The sequence below is a fragment of the Mobula birostris genome, chromosome 3 (genome assembly GCF_030028105.1).
Source record: "Mobula birostris isolate sMobBir1 chromosome 3, sMobBir1.hap1, whole genome shotgun sequence".
NCBI lineage: Eukaryota > Metazoa > Chordata > Chondrichthyes > Myliobatiformes > Myliobatidae > Mobula > Mobula birostris.
In genome coordinates this window covers 84,370,574-84,388,501 of record NC_092372.1, presented here as the reverse complement: position 1 = coordinate 84,388,501, position 17,928 = coordinate 84,370,574, and the positions used below count along the sequence as shown (strand labels likewise).

The 17,928-nt window shown below is 40.6% G+C and overlaps 1 protein-coding gene across 4 annotated transcripts in view; it reads left to right on the top strand.

The window, feature by feature from the left end:
* slit2 (slit homolog 2 (Drosophila)) overlaps positions 1 to 17,928 on the top strand; it is a 455,515-nt gene that overhangs the window by 264,245 nt on the left and 173,342 nt on the right. For all 4 annotated transcript variants that reach the window (XM_072252964.1, XM_072252963.1, XM_072252962.1 and 1 more), the window contains exon 5: positions 9,060 to 9,131. In XM_072252964.1, the coding sequence (XP_072109065.1) occupies positions 9,060 to 9,131 (72 nt within the window). The remainder of the gene's footprint in view (positions 1 to 9,059; positions 9,132 to 17,928) is intronic.

Genomic DNA, 17,928 nt, shown 5'->3' with positions numbered 1-17,928 from the left:
TTCTGTTCCTATGTCTTATGGTCTTATGGCTTTAGGGGTCCATTTTTAAGGGTTATGGTTTAATTGATCCTCTCCTGTACAGTAGGTGGCAGCCTTCCTCAAAGTGCAGGTAACAGCAGTGAATTGACCTCTTCCTGAATCAAGACAAACCATCCAAAAAGGTTTCTGTCATTGAGAGGAAGCACTGTGGGCCAACCAGTACATTTCTGTCTTGATTGAATACACAGCTCATTTGTGCATACATCCATCCCCACCCCAATAGAGATTTATCCTACTTGATATGAACCAGACTGCAAGAACTGCACTGAAGAACTTTAGTCAGGAAAAGCAACTAAACTAATTGAAGGTCACTGTGGGGAAATATCATTATCCCATCTCATTATTTTTTTAACAAGTGGGAATGCTATGCTGAATTTCTCTCAGTCCTGCACCTGTTCTGAGTTGGCACCTTTTCTTGAACAGACTGTTGAGCATTTGGCAAACACTAGCTTTTCCACTGTACAATGAGTAGCACGTTCAGGAGCTCTTACTGTCTGATTCTAGTTACTTTTACAGTTTGTCTCAAAGAGTTTTGCTCATTAAAGGTATTTATGAAAGCAGTCAATAGCTGTGGAGATTTATGGCTGCATTTTTCCGAGTCCAGGGACATTGCCTTGGAGGTAAATAAAATTACGCATAATTAAATTTACGGGAAGGGTGCCATCAATAGAAGATTTATTGCTACTAAGTTCAAAGGACAGTGAAGCAACATTAGTAACTATACATTCCCACTGACACACCACCTCAGCTTTGTGAGAGTCACTGCTCCCAGAGGGTTAACCTGACAAGACCACAGTAAGATTTCTTTTGAAAGTCTGTAATTTCATCAATTGTTTTTATATTACATCCACTCAAGATAACATATTAAATAACCACATGGACAAATCTGTATTCTTCTCAAATTGCATTGAATTAGCCCTTCTTTTTCGCTTTTGAACCATTTTATAATCCACATCCTCTGATCTAGCTCATTGTTTATGTTATCCTCTCCAACTTCTGCTCGAGTGACATGCCTTTCAATTTGCTGTGCTTTAAAGATTTTGTGAGAGAAACTTCACAGTGATAGCAATAATACAAGGTCAAAATAACAGTGGTTTTTCATCATCTGGTCATTTATTAAAATAGGCTGATGTGCAGCCCACACCCTTACATGTGGAACCGCAACCAAATGTTTGATTTTATTTGTTAAAGAGAAATTTATTTATTAGAATGCCAGCTTTATGATTCACTGTATCTCTACAAAATAGCATTGTGAAGCACAAAGGGCCAAATTCATCGACATCATTTCTGAGAAAAGAGCAACTCTGCATCATTGCCTTGAGTTCTCCCTGCAAATGCATATTAATGATAGCTATCTAGATTAAGGAATGCAAATGAGTATCAATTTTTCTTCTTGATAGCCTTCCATGTTTAGAGATCTACTTGAATCCTAATATTAAATGTCTCCTTTTGTCTGATGATCTCCTCCATTTTACACGTTGAGGTGGCCATTTTCACTCCTGCAAGGATTAAAAAGGTCACAGATTGAGTAGGCAGTTAGAACTTCATCTGTCAAGCTTTGCTTTCCTCCCCTCATGGTATTCACCTAACTCTTATCCAACAAAGCCTTCAAAATATTTCTGATGCAAATACCAGCATAATCACACTAGCTTGCTAGAAATAAGTCATCTCAAAGCCGAAATAGCCTTGTTTTGTTTTGCAGGATTATTGGAAAAATGTTAAGTATTCTATTATAAATATTGCGCTGACAATTTTGGAAGAGTGATATTCTAGTAATCGTTTTGACTGCTTGTCCCATTTTCTTAGATACTTTGAAGTGTTTCAGGCATTTTTCTCCCATCTGGTTTCCCAATGGAACATTTCATGAAATGATTGGTGAAAATTAATCATTATGCTTGACAGAATCCAAGACTCTTTTATTTTAACTTACGTAAAATTCTCAAACCCAAATTATATATTGTTCTTTTGTTGTAAAATGATTGAAAAAGTGATTACTGCCATAAACAATGAGACAAGTTATATTCACAGATGTCAAACCAGCACTCACTTGGGGTATAAGAAAATAATATTAGTGTTTTGTATCATGATCAGGGAACTATATACATAGGACATCATTTTAATTTCACTTATATAGGAAATACAGCAGTGTAAAACACTGATAATGAGCCAGAGATCAAACAGTAATTTCTTGAGTTGAAAATGAATAGAAGGTGGCAGAATAACCAGACACTACCCTCTTCAAATACTGGGAGTTACAGGAGGTATTCTCTAAAAGTTTAATCAATGCAAAATATATGGTGCAGAAGATAATCTAGCTGAATTGATGTTGAGCATGGATGAGATACAGCTGATTCTATTCTCCAGGTCTGTAACACAGGAGAATAATGCAAAGGTCCTGACTTCAAAGTGAAATTAACTTTAGGGAAACTTAACTTGATAATATTATTTCTCTATACAATTTATATTATATAACCTTTTAGACAATCGCTCCTGTAACTCCCAGTAATCAAAGAGGGTAGTGTTTGGTTATTCTGGTACTATGTTCATTTCCAACTCAAGCAATTGAGGAAGCTCGAAGTATCTGATCTCTGACTATCAGAGTTTTACACTGCTACTTTGGGGTCACATCCTCTGTGTTTGTTGCTGTTGAAATGCCAGTCAATTCTTGGCAAGAGACCTCAACAGGTCACACACCTGCAGAATTGCTAACTTCTTCAAACCTACTGAGAATAAAATGAGTACTGTACTACAATATGCGTACTGTACTGCCATTCAATCCTTGATATCCAGTTGTAAAGCTCAGCATTCCAAATTTAGATGATTATAATTGAATACAGTAAATAATCGCATATTTTATTACAGATGTGTTGTTGATCTCTTATAGCAAGAGTGAAAATTATTGTTGGATTACTTTTCTGTCTAAATGGTGAATTTAGTTATTAACCTCAGTTATGTCAAAGTCCTTATGTTTCTGCAATCAACACTTAATATAGAGTCTTGCTTAGTATTGGTGTAGTTTTCATCTCAAAGACTTCTGTTGCAAGGCACTTTGAATATCCAGATGATTCAATAACTGGAGGTTTAGAAATACCATTAATCAGATACAGGTTTCCCCCGCCATCCGAAGGTAGGGTGTTCCTAAAAAATGGTTCGTAAGCCAGAAGGTCGTAAAGCGAAGAAGCAATTACCATTTATTTATATGGGAAAAATTTGTGAGCGTTCGCAGACTCAAAAATAACCTACTAAATCATGCCAAATAACACATAAAACCTAAAATAACAGTAACATATATTAAAAGCAGGAATGATATGATAAATACACAGCCTATACATAGTAGAAATACTTCTCTACAACCATTGCCTGCACTGTTTCCATAGCAAAAATCTCACACAAGTGCTCTTGGCAAAAACACAGCGCAAGCGCTCTCGGCAGAAAATTTCACGCAAGCGCTCTCGGCAAAAACACTCTCTCCAGTAACCTTTAAGCTATGAAGCTGCCAAATCATGCCAAATAACGCATAGAAATACACAGCCTATATAAAGTAGAAATAATGTATGTACAGTGTGGTATCACTTACCAGAATTGGGAAGACAGCGCCGAGCACACTGATGATGGTGCGTTAGGCTGAGTAGTTGGACGTTGGTGTGGTGCAGTGGCCCCCACCTTCCGGCCGCCGACCAATACCGATCCGCAAAGAATGCAGTGGTGCAGCAGTAGCTGGGGCACCCAGCACATCTTTAAGAAAAAAGCTGAAATAAACAAGCAAATTAATTAGATGCTGCCCGGCACGGAAATGTCGGCCCAGATCAGAGGCGACGCAATTGGCAATCACCTTTGATCTGGGCCGACATTTATGTGCCGGGCTGCACCTAATTAATTAGCTTGTTTATTTCGGCTTTTTTCTTAAAGATGTGCTGGGTGCCTCCCAGCTACCGCTGCATTCTCCGCGAATCGGTATCTGTCCGCAGCCCGGGGGTTGGGGTGGTAGGACAGTGGGGTGTCATCTCATCGTCGATCAAGGCAGGCAGGTTATCTTCTTCTATGTCTGCCTACCTCGATGTCGAAGGTCGAGGTTAGTCGTCTGCTGTGGCTAATGTGGAAGGCTTGAAAAACAACAGATTGCTTGACCTCGCGCATTTTTCTATCATGCAGTTCTTCGTAAGCACTCAAACCATCCTGCAAATATGCCCTAAACCGACATACACTTTCAAAATTAAAGTCGTACTTTATCATTGCAGCGAAAATCTCACGCAGTTGCTTCACGTTCAGTTCCTGGACGACTTCACTTTCGGTCCGTTCGCTACTGCATTCAGTTTCGATTGTTATCCTTTCCTCTTCCAATTGTATCAGCTCTTCATCTATCAGTTCTTGGTCATGGGATGCCAAAACTTCTTCAACATCATTTTTGTCAACTTCCACAAGCCAAACTCACTTTGTCCTTACTTCGTTCACCACGATCGAAACGCTTAATTATGTCTAGTTTTACGCTAAGTGTAACAGACTTACGAGCTCTTTTGGGCTTTTCCGATACCTTAGAACTCATCATGCTAACGGCTGCTCACAGGCACGTGTTTAAGCAATGCCGGCGAGAATACAGTTCCGGGGGAGGAGCTTGGCTGCTCAAGGCACGCGCTGCCTTTTTTTGTAACAGTGAAAACACCTTCTGTTAGCGAAAACAGGAAACTAATGTAGGTCTTTCGTAACAGTGAGGTTTCGTAAAGTGAACGTTCGAAAAGCGGGGGATACCTGTATACCAATTTTTCATTCTAATTATCTTCCACATGAAACCTTGCGGTTTAAGTGAAAAGCTTATAGGCTTTTCCTTAACATTAGAAAAATGAAGAGAAAGGAACACTGACCCGATGTTCAGTCCCTGTCTTGTACTGATTCTGCAGGCTATATGCAAGACCACATGAAATATGCACCCTGATGACACAAAGAGACCAACTGAGCTGAGATCTTCATCTGATTTCCAACTACTCACCTTGGCTGTGTCAAAGTAACTGAGCTTTTGTTGCTGGGTATGCTCCAAATCCTTCTGTTATCTCACCTATCTCCAGCATCACCTTTTGTGTAAAGGGATGCTATGTTTTAGGGAGACCTTTCTGGAAAAGTCTCACTACAGTGGCCTCACTTGTATGGCTTGAGTACACATAGCCTATTTCATCTGTAGTGAGCAGAGATGTGACTGCTGGTGTCACTTCAAAGGGCTCAAATAACCAAAAGTGCCCCTCTAGCCTCAGCTTCAGCCACTACCACAGTTGGAATGGAGAACATGATCTGGTTTTACATCTTATATTTCCCACAGCAGATTGGCCTGCCAACATTCCCACCTCATCTTTGAAGGACCCTTGGGAAACTTACCTACTAACTACTAGAAGGCAATCAGTTACAGCATGAAATCACTTAAGATTAGATTCTTAAATGAGAAAGTATAAAATTTACGATATCAACTCTGTCAAATGCACATACTACTTCTTGGTATATCTAATGCAGTGAACACTACCACAAAGGTAACATGATTACCTAAAAAAAAATTTGTTGTACTATGTTGTGTTTAACTCCTTTTGTTTGAATGCATTCCCCTTGCAAGAATATCGGAAATAAAAAAATAAACAAGCTCATAAAGATCATACAGCATGGAACAGTAGAGTACAGTAAGGGGCCCTTTGGTTTACAAGTTGTACTGACTTATATAAACCTATTCCACTATCACACTAACCCTTCACTCCAACACAGGCTATAACCCTCCTGTTTTCCTATATCTCCGGGTGCCTATCTAAGAGCCTTGTAACTGCCCCTATTGTGTCAGCATTTGCTGTCATCCCCAACAGTCCATCTAGACACCTACTACTCTGTGAAAAACCTACCTCTCTGATGTCTCCCATAAACTTTTCTTCACCTACTTTAAACAGTTGTTCTCTGGTATTGATCAATGCTGCCCTGGGGAAAAAAGACACTGACTGACCACTCTATCTATGCCTCTTATAATCTTATACACTCCTGTAAAGTTGTCTTACATCCATCATCACTCCAAAGAGAAAAGCCCCATCTCACTCAATCTGCCATTAACCTTCTTTTTCTGCCATCAATTTTAATCATGCAAAGAGTATCATTTCACACTTCTGGACTGAACTCCATCTACCACTTCTCCATCCTGTCTATAGTTCATTGTAACCTATGACAATCTTTCTCACTATCCACAACACCACCAGCCTTCTTGTCATCTGCAACCTTACTAACCACCTCTCCACTTCCTCAAGCAAATGAAGAGCAGGGGTCTCAGAAAAGATCCCTGCAGAACACCACTAGTGACCAGTCTCTGGGCAGAATGTGCTCCATCTACGATCACCTTGTGCTGTCTGTGGGCAAATCAATTCCAAATCCACACCACAGTGTTTCTATGGATCCCATTCCTCATGATTTTCTGGTGGAGCCTAGCATAGGAAATCTTGTCAAATGCCTTACTAATATCCATATACATCACATCTACCTTCATCAGTTTGTTTTGTCACCCCCTAGAAAACTCAAGTAAGCTTGTGAGGCATGACGTGCCCCTCACAAAACCATGCTGACTATCCCTAATAAAACTATCCTTCTCCAAATACTTGTAACTCCTGCTCCCAAGAATCCTCTTCTACTACTGATATAAGACTCATTGGTCTATAATTCCCAGGATTATCTCATTAACTTTCTTGAACAATAGAACATTTGCCATCCTCCAATCCTTTGGTACCACCCCTGTGGCCAGGGAGGACACAAACTTACTGACCCACGTCAACTCACAGCAATCTCTTTCCTCACCTCCCATAGTAACCTGGGGGTGCATCTCATCCATGCCTGGGGGTCTTATCTGTCCTAATGTTTTCTCAGAAACTCCAACACGGCCTCTTTCTTAGCCTAACATGCTCAACGCATTATCCTGTAATATACTGAACGCATATTTGTCTATGTTCCTCTCCCTGGTGAACACGGAAGCAACATATTCATTAGGGATTTCCTCTGCCACCAGGTAAATGTCTCCTCCTTTATCAAGGAGCAGTCCTACCTTCACTCTGGTCGTACTCCTGTTCTTCATGTACATACAAGATGCCTAGGGGTTTTCCTTAGTTCTATTCACCAAGGCCTTCTCATTTTCCTTTCTAGCTCTCTTCAGTCCATTCTTAAGCTGCTTTCTGGTTACCTTATAATTCACAGGAGCCTTGGCTGAGTTTTTCTTCCTAAGCATTAAGTACGCTTCCTGCTTCCTCTTGATTATATGTTCCACCTCTCTTGTCAACCGGGCTTCTTTATCCTGGCATCCTTTCCCTGGGTCAGTGAGACAAACCTATCTAGAACCCCATGCAAGTGCTCCCTAAGCAAACCATGTTTCTACTGTGCATTTCCCTGAGTGCATCTGTCCTCAATTTATGCTCCCAAATATTTGCCTAATGCTCTTGTAATTAAATAGCCCTACCCCAATTAACTACTTTCCCATATTGTCTGTTCCTATCCTTATCCAAGGCTATGTTAAAGTTCACAACATTGTGGTCACTATCTCCAAAATGCTCACTCACCAAGAGGTCTGTCATCTGACCAAGTTCACTACTTAGTACTATATCCAGTATTGGCCTCTCATCTAGTTGACCTGTCCACATACTGTGTCGGGAATCCTGGATAGACCCAAAAGATTTTCCCTATCAAAACTTACTGCACAAAAGATGTGTCAAATATTAGGGCAGATTAAGTAATTGAGGACATCTTCCAACGGTGGTGTCCTTTGGAACACCTTCGGTGGTGACAGGAGGCAATATCCATCATGAATGACCCTCACCATTTGGGATACACTTTCTTCTTACTACTACTGTCAGGGAGGAGGTACCTGAAGACTCACACACAATATTTTAGGAATACCTTGCCCTCTGCCATCAGATTTCTGAGCAGTTTATGAAAACCATCACACCTTTCCTCTTTTGCACGATAGATTTATTTATTTTTAGTGTAATTTATTCCTGCGCTATACTGCTGCCATAAAGCGAAACATTTCATGATTTATTGAGAGATTATTACCCTTGAAGTCTTGCATTTCAGCTTCTTTCCTAACTTCCTTTATTCTCTCTTCTGGACCTCATCCCTTTTCCTATCTATGTCGTTGGTACCACGACCTTTAGGTGCTCACTCTCCCCTTTAAGAATGCTATTGATTCTATCCAAGTGTCTCTGACCCTAGCACCTGGGGAGGAATTCTTGTCCACAGAAACTTCTGTGTGTTCCCCTAGCTAATGAATCCCATATCACCAATATGCTCCTCCCTCCTTCCCTTCTGAGCCACAGATCTAGACTCAGTGCCAGAGACCTAGTGGCTGTGACTTTCCCTGGTAGCGTTGGTGTTGGCAGGGATGACCTACCAGGAGATAGAAAACCTAGGTTAGCATTTTAGGGAAGGAAGGGTTAATTCCTTTTACCTTGAGCTATTATAACAATGACGAGGCCTTATTTCATTTGAAGGAGTAGGATTTATTGTCAGGGCTTCTGCAGTCATATTGCATTTCACAGATTACTTTAAGTGCCTTGAAAATTGAATCACAGCAAACAGGTCCCATCTCCTTCTGCACATTCATCACACTAAAAGTGCACAAGCGACCAGACTTGTACAATTCATGCAGCTGATTCCTGTTGCTGCTTTTTCCTGAGTGATTGGTGAACATCCATATACAAAGTAAAAATCCAATGACTTCAGACAGTTGTCTTTCTGCTTTTGCAAAAGAGAAACAAAATTCAATGTGGCTCTCTTTTTATCTGTTATCAGCCAGACCTATTTTCTGTGCATTATAATCTTGTGCATTTCAATCTGGTTCAGAAGGGATGTTTGATAAGAACAAAAAAGGGCCATGCATGTGCTGATGTGGTGCAAATGAAATGTGATTGAAAAAGGTGAAGAATTGTAACTAATTCAGACGCACTGAGTATGCAGCCGTTCTTGTCTAATTGAATTCTCCTTGAGGCTTATGGTAATTCTGTTCCCTTGTTATTTTCTTCTAGTGACTTGAGTGAAAACCACATTCATGCAATCCCAAGAAAGGCCTTCCGAGGAGCAGTTGACATTAAAAATTTGTGAGTACCTTTGTAGTTTTCTGCCTGTTGTGAATCCAGATGTGATCGATTATGCCACGACCTTTAACATACAAGGAAATGTCTGAGAGCCTGCATTCGAGTGCCCTTCCAAATCACACTGCCTCTATATAAGGGATGCTTTCCCAGTTACAGAAATATTTGTGCCAGGGAGGAATGGTTAAATGGAAACAAAAGAATTTGAGCACATAGGGCCAAACCATGCTTACATTCAGCTGTTGGCTATTTTGTGACTTGCTGCTCAGCTGGTTCTGAATTTACATGCATTCTCAGCCAAGTGTTAATGTTCAAAATGACTTTGAAGCCAAATGGTGGCACAGTCGATCTCTTGATGCATTGCTGCAATGAACATTTCCTGTAGCAGAGGGGAGCTTATGTGTCAGTGAGAGGGGTCAGGTATACTTTGCATCTAGCCCTTCTGTTTGCACCCAGTTTATAAGCAAAGGCTTTATTTATCTGAAAGTGATTTAGGGAAAATTATGTACAGGTATTTGAATTATTATATCTTATTCTGCATTAATGTTTTTGGTTATCTCTTCATATTTTACAGTGCTTTAAACTGCATTTAGAAAAATATTAACTTAGTTCATGAATTAAATCAGCACGGTAATATAGTGGTTAGCGCAACACTTTATAGTACCATCAACCTGGGTTCAATTCCCACCACTGTCTGTAAAGAGTTTTTACATTCTTCCCATGTGTACCTGGATTTCCTCCAGGTGCTCTGGTTTCCTCCTACAATCCAAAGACAGATTGGTCAAAGGTTAATTGGTCATCGTAAATTGTCTTGTAATTAAGCTAGGGTTAAATCGGGCATCTAAGTGTTCTGGGATGGGTTTCAGGTTACTGAACCTGATGCTTAGACATCACCTAGACCTGCTCCACCTTGTAGGACACCAGTCAGATGGAGAGAGCTAGCTCATTTATTATTCTCACTTCTGAAAAAGGTGAGTACAGTGGGTGGAGCCTGGGAGAATTCAGCCAATAATATTTTCAGTCAGCACTCAAGACTGACAGTGCAATATATAATCCCTGGTTAAGGAGGGTTGCTACTTTGTTTGCTGTCCCTTGATGGAACTTTGATCTGGCCACATGTTTTGCAAGTCTTTGATGCTGAGTGGGCTGTGGAGCACTTGAGGGAAGGCAGCTTCTGAAGAACACTGTATATTTTGTTCTGTAATTTTACTTGATTTGATGTGATAGTGCATCGTAAATTTCTCTATTAAAGATAAAGGAGATCATTTGATGCTGAGCCTCAGTGGTAGATTAAGAAACATTGCTATAATTCTGTCTCCTGACCATTATTCTGGTACATGGTCATCATCATGGCAACTGCCATATTTTGTGCTCTGATACACCAACCACACAGTGGATGAAACTGTTTTGTTGGCTCTGTGTCTTCATGTAGGCAGTGCTGTCCACTGTATAGTGTCTCTCTACAATAAAATCTAACCCGTCATCTCCCTCCTTTGCAAACAGGCTGGGGATGGGTACGCTAGAGTCACATGCAACATCGGCCATTTTCAGTGCACTGATTTATTGTTAACCATTCTGGCTCCTTGCACACTGAACAGCAACAATGTCATGAAATTGTGGGATTATGAACTTCATTAAGTGTTGGTATCTGTCTTGTCGTTCTTACAGCTGTGTTCAACTGTCATCAGATAACCGGGGTGCTAGACATACTTTGTCATGCGTTTTGCACTGCCATTTCTGAACAGTGACAACTTCATCCACATACTCCTTCTACGGGTCCTCCTCCCCCACTCCCTCCATCTGCCCTACCCACCTCCTCCACTTGAACCCATGCTCTACCTTCCATCAACTTCAGCTCCTTGTCATCTCAGTGAGTCATGAAATGTGTTGCTTTGTGGCAGCAGTACAGTGCAGGCATAAGTGACAGTAGAAATAAATACATCTATCGTGCAAAAGAGGAATAGTGAGATGGTGTTCATTATCTGTTCAGAAATGTGATGGCAGAGGGTAAGAGCTGTTCCTAAAATGTTTGTGTGTGGGACTTCAGGCTCCTTGTACCTCCTCCCTGACAGTAGTAGTGAGAAGAAAGCATGTCCCAGATGATCAAAGTCATTCAAGATGGATATTGCTTTCTGGAGACACCAGCTTTGCAAGATGTCCATGGTGACTTCAACTTCCCTAATATTAATTGGCACATTTTCAGCACCCATCTCCTCCCAGCTTTTGTCTCCTTTCCCACTCTCCCCTCCTCTGACTATCAGCCCTCCTCACCTGGATCCTCTTATTTGGTTTTTGCTCCCTCTTCCACTTTTTTACACTGCCTTTAAGTCCAGATGAAGCATCTCCACCCAAAATGTCAACTATCCATTCCCCTCTGCAGATGCTGCCCAACCCATTGAGACATGTTGCACCTTGTCTATGTGCCGTGCTATAACCATATAACAATTACAGCACGGAAACAGGCCATCTCGGCCCTTCTAGTCCGTGCCGAACTCTTACTTTTACCTAGTACCACCGACCTGCACTCAGCCCATAACCCTCCATTCCTTTCCTGTCCATATAGTTGTCCAATTTAACTTTAAACAACGACATCAAACCTGCCTCAACCACTTCTGCTGGAAGCTTGTTCCACACAGCTACCACTCTCTGAGTAAAGAAGTTCCCCCTCATGTTACCCCTAAACTTTTGCCCTTTAACTTTCAACTCATGTCCTCTTGTTTGAATCTCCCCCACTCTCAATGGAAAAAGCCTATCCACGTCAACTCTATCTATCCCCCTCATGATTTTAAACACCTCTATCAAGTACTCCCTCAACCTTCTACGTTCCGAAGAATAAAGACCCAACTTGTTCAACCTTCCTCTGTAACTTAGGTGATGAAACCCAGGTAACATTCTAGTAAATCTTCTCTGTACTCTCTCTATTTTGTTGACATCTTTCCTATAATTCGGTGACCAAAACTGTACACAGTACTCCAAATTTGGCCTCACCAATGCCTTGTACAATTTCAACATTACATCCCAACTCCTATACTCAAAACTCTGATTTATAAAGGCCGACATACCAAAAGCTTTCTTCACCACCCTATCCACATGAGATTCCACCTTCAGGGAACTATGCACCATTATTCTTAGATCCCTCTGTTCTACTGCATTCTTCAATGCCCTACCAATGCTGCTGTACAACCAAGGCTTTGCAGTGTTCAGAAAGGTATAAGGATTGTGGAAGTCCCATCAATGGCAAGTAGAGGTACCTCACAACTCTTGCAATGCGGGTCCAATCCTGATCGCTGGCACTAACTGTGGAGTTTGCATGTTCTCTCCATGACAACCAGGGTTTCCTCTGGGTTTGCTTTTGTTTCCACCGATATCTCAAAGATGTGCCAATGGACAGGTGATCAGTTGGTTGTGAACGATAAGATGTGGAGGGTGTTGATGGGACAATGAAATCGGATTTGTGTAGGATCTGTGTAATTGGATGCCTGATGGTCAGCTTTGGCTTGGTGGGCTATATTATCTGTTTACAAGCTGTGAGATTCCATTGTAGGTTCTGAAGCACACTTCCTTTTTGTTTGCTTTTTTTGCAAAGTAGCATTGTCCTTATTTTCTCAGTCTTGCACTCTCATCACATCCACACCATCTGGTGAGTGTTGCAGTGAGAAATCATTCTGGAGATGTCCTCTCTTGCAAGGAGGCCTGCCCATCAGTATTCATCAGCATACTCTCCATCGTCTCACTTTATGTATCAGTACTGCAAAGAGTTAATTTATCTTCCAATCAGAATCACAAATGTTTCTAAATTATCAGTAGTTTCGATGGAAAGTATCATCCGGCAAGAAAACAGGCTGGGCCCATCGGGCCATTGAATTGGCTTTGACCATCAAACTCCCATTCTTACTAACCCCATTTTACTCTCCTCTCAACTCACCCCAGTGTCTACCAGAAGAGGAAGTTTACAGTAGCCACTTAACCTACCAATTATTCTCCAATTCACTGTCAATGCTGTACTTATGTTGTTATCAATGACATGCAGTGATTGCCAGAAGCTGAAACGGCCTTTTGCCACATTCTGGAGAAAATTCCATTCTTCCCAAGGCATGCACAAGGATATTGAATGGATTATTACACGGTGGTTTAAAACAGGGATGGGAGTTCTGAATTAAAAGCTATTTGGAACACATGTATTTTTGATCAATAAGTCTCTCCTCAGCAGACACAAAGCAGCCCTCCCATCTACAGAGTAGCCCAACCAGTACAGTGAGTGACCCTAACCATGCACAGGCAGTGATAGATCCAGGACCACATGGCAAGACCACATTGAAGTAGGTTAAGCGTATTCAGTGCATGGATGATTTGATCTGTGCTTTCTCATGATAAAAGTCTGCTAGGGCTATGAAATTTATGAAGCATCAATCATCCAGTGTTGTCCTTTAAATCACACACGTTTCATTCCTTTCGCTCTGCGGCTCTCCATGTAGTTTATCTGTAGTGTTAGTAATGACAAAAGAAATAAAGTGTAAACGTTGGATTCGTTTTTTGCTGGTAGCTATTGAAGTTATCAAATGTAGGAAATACCATGAAGCAAAGTTGTCAGCATTGGAGAAAATCACAACATGAAGTGCCCAGTCCATCTTTTCATTAAGTGGGGCTTCAACAGGAAATGGGCCCAATTACTTTAAGAGATGCAGAAAATTATCTTTTATGTGTGATGTGCAAATTAAACTCAAGCACAAAGCAGTTCAATTAATTTCTTGTGCCCTTGAGGACTTCCGCTTTCATTGGCTGCCTGCCTCAGTGGTACTTCCAAGACTTAGATTTTGCCATTGATATCAATCTGAACGGTTTTTCAGTACTGTGAATTGTGATCAAACTGAAGGTTTATTGAAATCATCATTATTTGATATGACAAGAATTGTTAGGTGTGCTTCAGTACCTTTAGGAATGACTTGTTAATTCAGTGTCCAAGTTAGTGTATTTTCTTGGTATATGGAGAGTGCAAAACCCTGTTTTGTTAAAGATATACAGGTATCTGGCCTGAGGCATTTAAGTTCCTACTCATCTCTTTTGTTTAATGTCATTGAGAAAGAATGAAAAATCACCTTGTCCACAGCTAGCTTCCATGTTTGCACTGGAAATTTTCTGATACGTTTGTTATAGTTTTAGACGAATGAGCAAGGATGAAGGTCCTATTTTTTAGTCACAGAAACGTTTTCCCTTTCCCGTTCTACTAATGTCTCTTATAGCACCATCTTACAGGCAGGTCCATGCCTAAAGCTTTATAAACTTTAGCATGTTGTCAGCACCTGAGCTTAACCTCTCACACATTACACCCATCTGGTTTGTACAATTCAACAAGAGCATATTGTTTTAATTGACAGAAAATTGTTAAAGTTAACAGCCTGCTCACATTTGGCTGCTCGCATGTTGGTTATTTTTGTATTTGACAATTTGGCCATATCCTTTGTGTTTTTAGTCCCATAGTGAAACTCAGGAGAGGAAAGAAAGGTTGCTAGCAATTAGAGATGAAGCAGGTCAACTTTGAGCTGCAGTGGTAAAGGCTTGAACATGATACTTGGGTACCATTTATTTTAGACTCTGCAGATTTGAAAGAGTGCACATTAATGTCGGAAAACTTCCTTCACCCTCTCCTCTTGAATAGTGATACTGACATTTCTGTCTTCACTTTTCCAACAATACTCATTAATCATTTTCTGTCAAGGGTGGAGATTCTGCATGCTTTGCTGTTACCTTGGTATGAGGAATGCAGGATTATGACCTGTTGTGAAATGTATTGTTAACTGTTAACAATATAAAAATAGAGATATTCTATAAAATAGGAGACTCCTTTAACAAAACTAATTTAAGAAATAAATTGCTAAGTATTTCCCATCAAGCTAATGTGTTTAGTACCCAGTGAGAAGAAATGATTTAAGAGTGAGTTGGGTCTGTGTCAGGATTGATTTATACAATGACAGCTCAGAAAAATGAGCTACAAACCAACACACAATTCACCCTTCACCAAACTAACCCACAGAACACATTAAGCAAATTTCATGATGTAATATGTTTTTCGAACTTGGCAAGTCTTTTGTGTTTTATCAGAAGTACAATTTATACTACTGTAGTCATTTAAATTCTACTGATAAGTTATAGTGCAACCATAGTATTATATATGAATCTTATGGCCAAATTATTAATGGTGTAGTCTTTAAAAATCAAGCTTTTTGAAACTGGGGTAACTTAGGATACAGTACCACATGCAAAATACTGGAAGAACTCAGCAAGTCAGCCAGCATTTGCAGAGAGAGAAAGATAGTCGATATTTCTGGTTGAGATCTCCATCTGGATTGTAAAAAAAAGGAGAGATGGCCAATATAAAAAAAGTGGAGGGAAGAGGTGAATCAAGAGCTAGCAGATACAATGTGGATCCATGTGAGGAGGTTGCTTGGCAAATAAGGGAGGTGGCGAGTGAGTGGAAACTGGGAGGTGATAGGTGGAAATGACAAGGATCTGAACAGATGGAGATGAAATCTGTTCAGAGAGGAAAATGGATGGTAAAGGGAAAGAAGTAGGGAGAGGTTCCAGTGAGAGAAGTGGATGGATGCTGGGTAGATGGCATGGATTATGGGAGGATAGTGGGGCTGGTGGGTCACAAGAAGGGAGAGAGAAAAGAAGATGGAAAAAGGAAGTTTGAGAATTTAGTATTCGTGGTGCCAGGTTGGAGACTATTGAGGCAGAATGTAAAACAATGTTCCTTTAGTTTGCATTGAGCCTCAACCTGGCATTGGAGGAGGCCATGGACAGACATGTCGGTGTGGGAATGGGAAGTGGAATTAAAATATCTGGCTACTGGGGGTTCCCAGCTGGCATAGCAGATGGAGCAGAGGTGCTTGCTGATGTAGTCACTGTCCTGTGGTTACATCTGATGTCGAGAAGGCCAGAATGGGAACAGCAGCTATAACTTTGGTGGATACATGTTGTAAAGATGCATCACTGGTCAATATTTGTGTTGAGAATAAAAAAAAATCAACCATGATCTTATTGAAGGGTAGAGTTGGTCCAAGGGGGAGGAGGGTCAGTCAGCTTACCCTTCCTATTTCTAATCATTTCTGCTCTGCCAGGAACTTCACTTAAACATGTTCAAGGTCAACAATAATTTCCTAGACTGATACCAATGATAGGTAAAGGCATCAAAGGCTATGGAGCAAAGGAATACAAGTGGTGGTCAGTCAGGTCGAAGATGAATGGCTTTCTCCTTTGTCCATCTTATGTTTTTCCATGTACTTTGGCATCCGTGCAATCACACCTACGCAGTGTGTGTGTCTTTCTGTCCTTGTATATCATGCTTTGTGCTTCCTCAGCTGCAAAGAGATATATGGATGAGAAATGACAAAAAGAAATGGACAACAGCATTTATTATTAATTGTGCTGTTGTGTTCCTTAGACCGTACCGAGAATTAATAGCCAGTTATGTACAAGATAGATCAGACTTTGTGTAGCACAGGGATAGAATCTGGCAGTTTGTTTTGGGCTGGATATAATCCAGGCTGCTGCTTCACTTTCTTGCAAAGCTTGTTTCACTTTAAACTTTCAATAAGCAAGGCTTTTAATTAGCTCGATTACATAGCAAACTCATGCTTTGTTTCGAGTTGCATTGTATTCTGGATGACAAATATTCAATCTCAGTGAGCTACCTTCTGAAGTCAGTTACAGAAGTTGACTGGGCTTAATTGAAGATGACTGCAGTTCATTGAAGGAATGTCTGCTCCCAGTACAGCAATTTAATGATTCCTAGTTAGCATGTCGGAAATTCCTGTGAGTGGAATAACATCAAATCAAAATCTTCATAGCTGACTGAAGTGCTAATTTCCTATACATCTTCCATAGACTATTACAGAAATGGACATTTCAGCCTGACAAGTCCATGCTGGCTTCTATGCCCCATTTGATCTTATTGAACCTCTTCTTTAATTCATCTGTGATATTTGCCTTAACTCTACTTATAACAGCGAGTTTCACCTTTGTACTACTCTCCAGGTAACATGGTTTCTTCTGAATTACGTTTTTGATTTCTTGGTGATTGTCTTACATTTGTAGTTTTTAATTTTGCTCAGGTCTACAGATGAAAAATTATCTTCATACTCTATCAAAATCTTTATTTTAAAGATTTCTATTTGGGCACCTTTTTCAAAGAAGACAAGCTGACCAAGTTCATCCTTCCCAGATCCACCAGTCAAGATACCATTTTCATAATTCTTTTTACATTATCTTCACTGTTTATATCATAAGCAACATTTTCCACATGTGGATATAACTAATATACAAACATTTTTGCATATTTCCTCTTGTTTTCAATTGTCTCACCTAGAGCCACACCCTATGGGTGACACTGTCATGCCTCGCAAATCACCTTTAAGATTTCTCAATGCCCTTTTTGGAATTGATGTTTCCACCTGGGACAAAGGCTCTGATACGTACCCTGTCAATGCTCCTCACAATTTGATGTACTTGTGCAAACACGAGGAAATCTGCAGATGCTGGAATTTCAAGCAACACACCTGAAAGTTGCTAGTGAAGGCAGCAGGCCAGGCAGCATCTCTAGGACGAGGTACAGTCAACGTTTCGGGCCACGACCCTTCGTCAGGACTAACTGAAAGAAGAGATAGTAAGAGATTTGAAAGTGGGAGGGGGAGGGGAGATCCAAAATGATAGGAGAAGACAGGAGAGGGAGGGATGGAGCCAAGAGCTGGACAGTTGATTGGCAAAAGGGATATGAGAGGATCATGGGAGCAGAAGGGATTTTCCA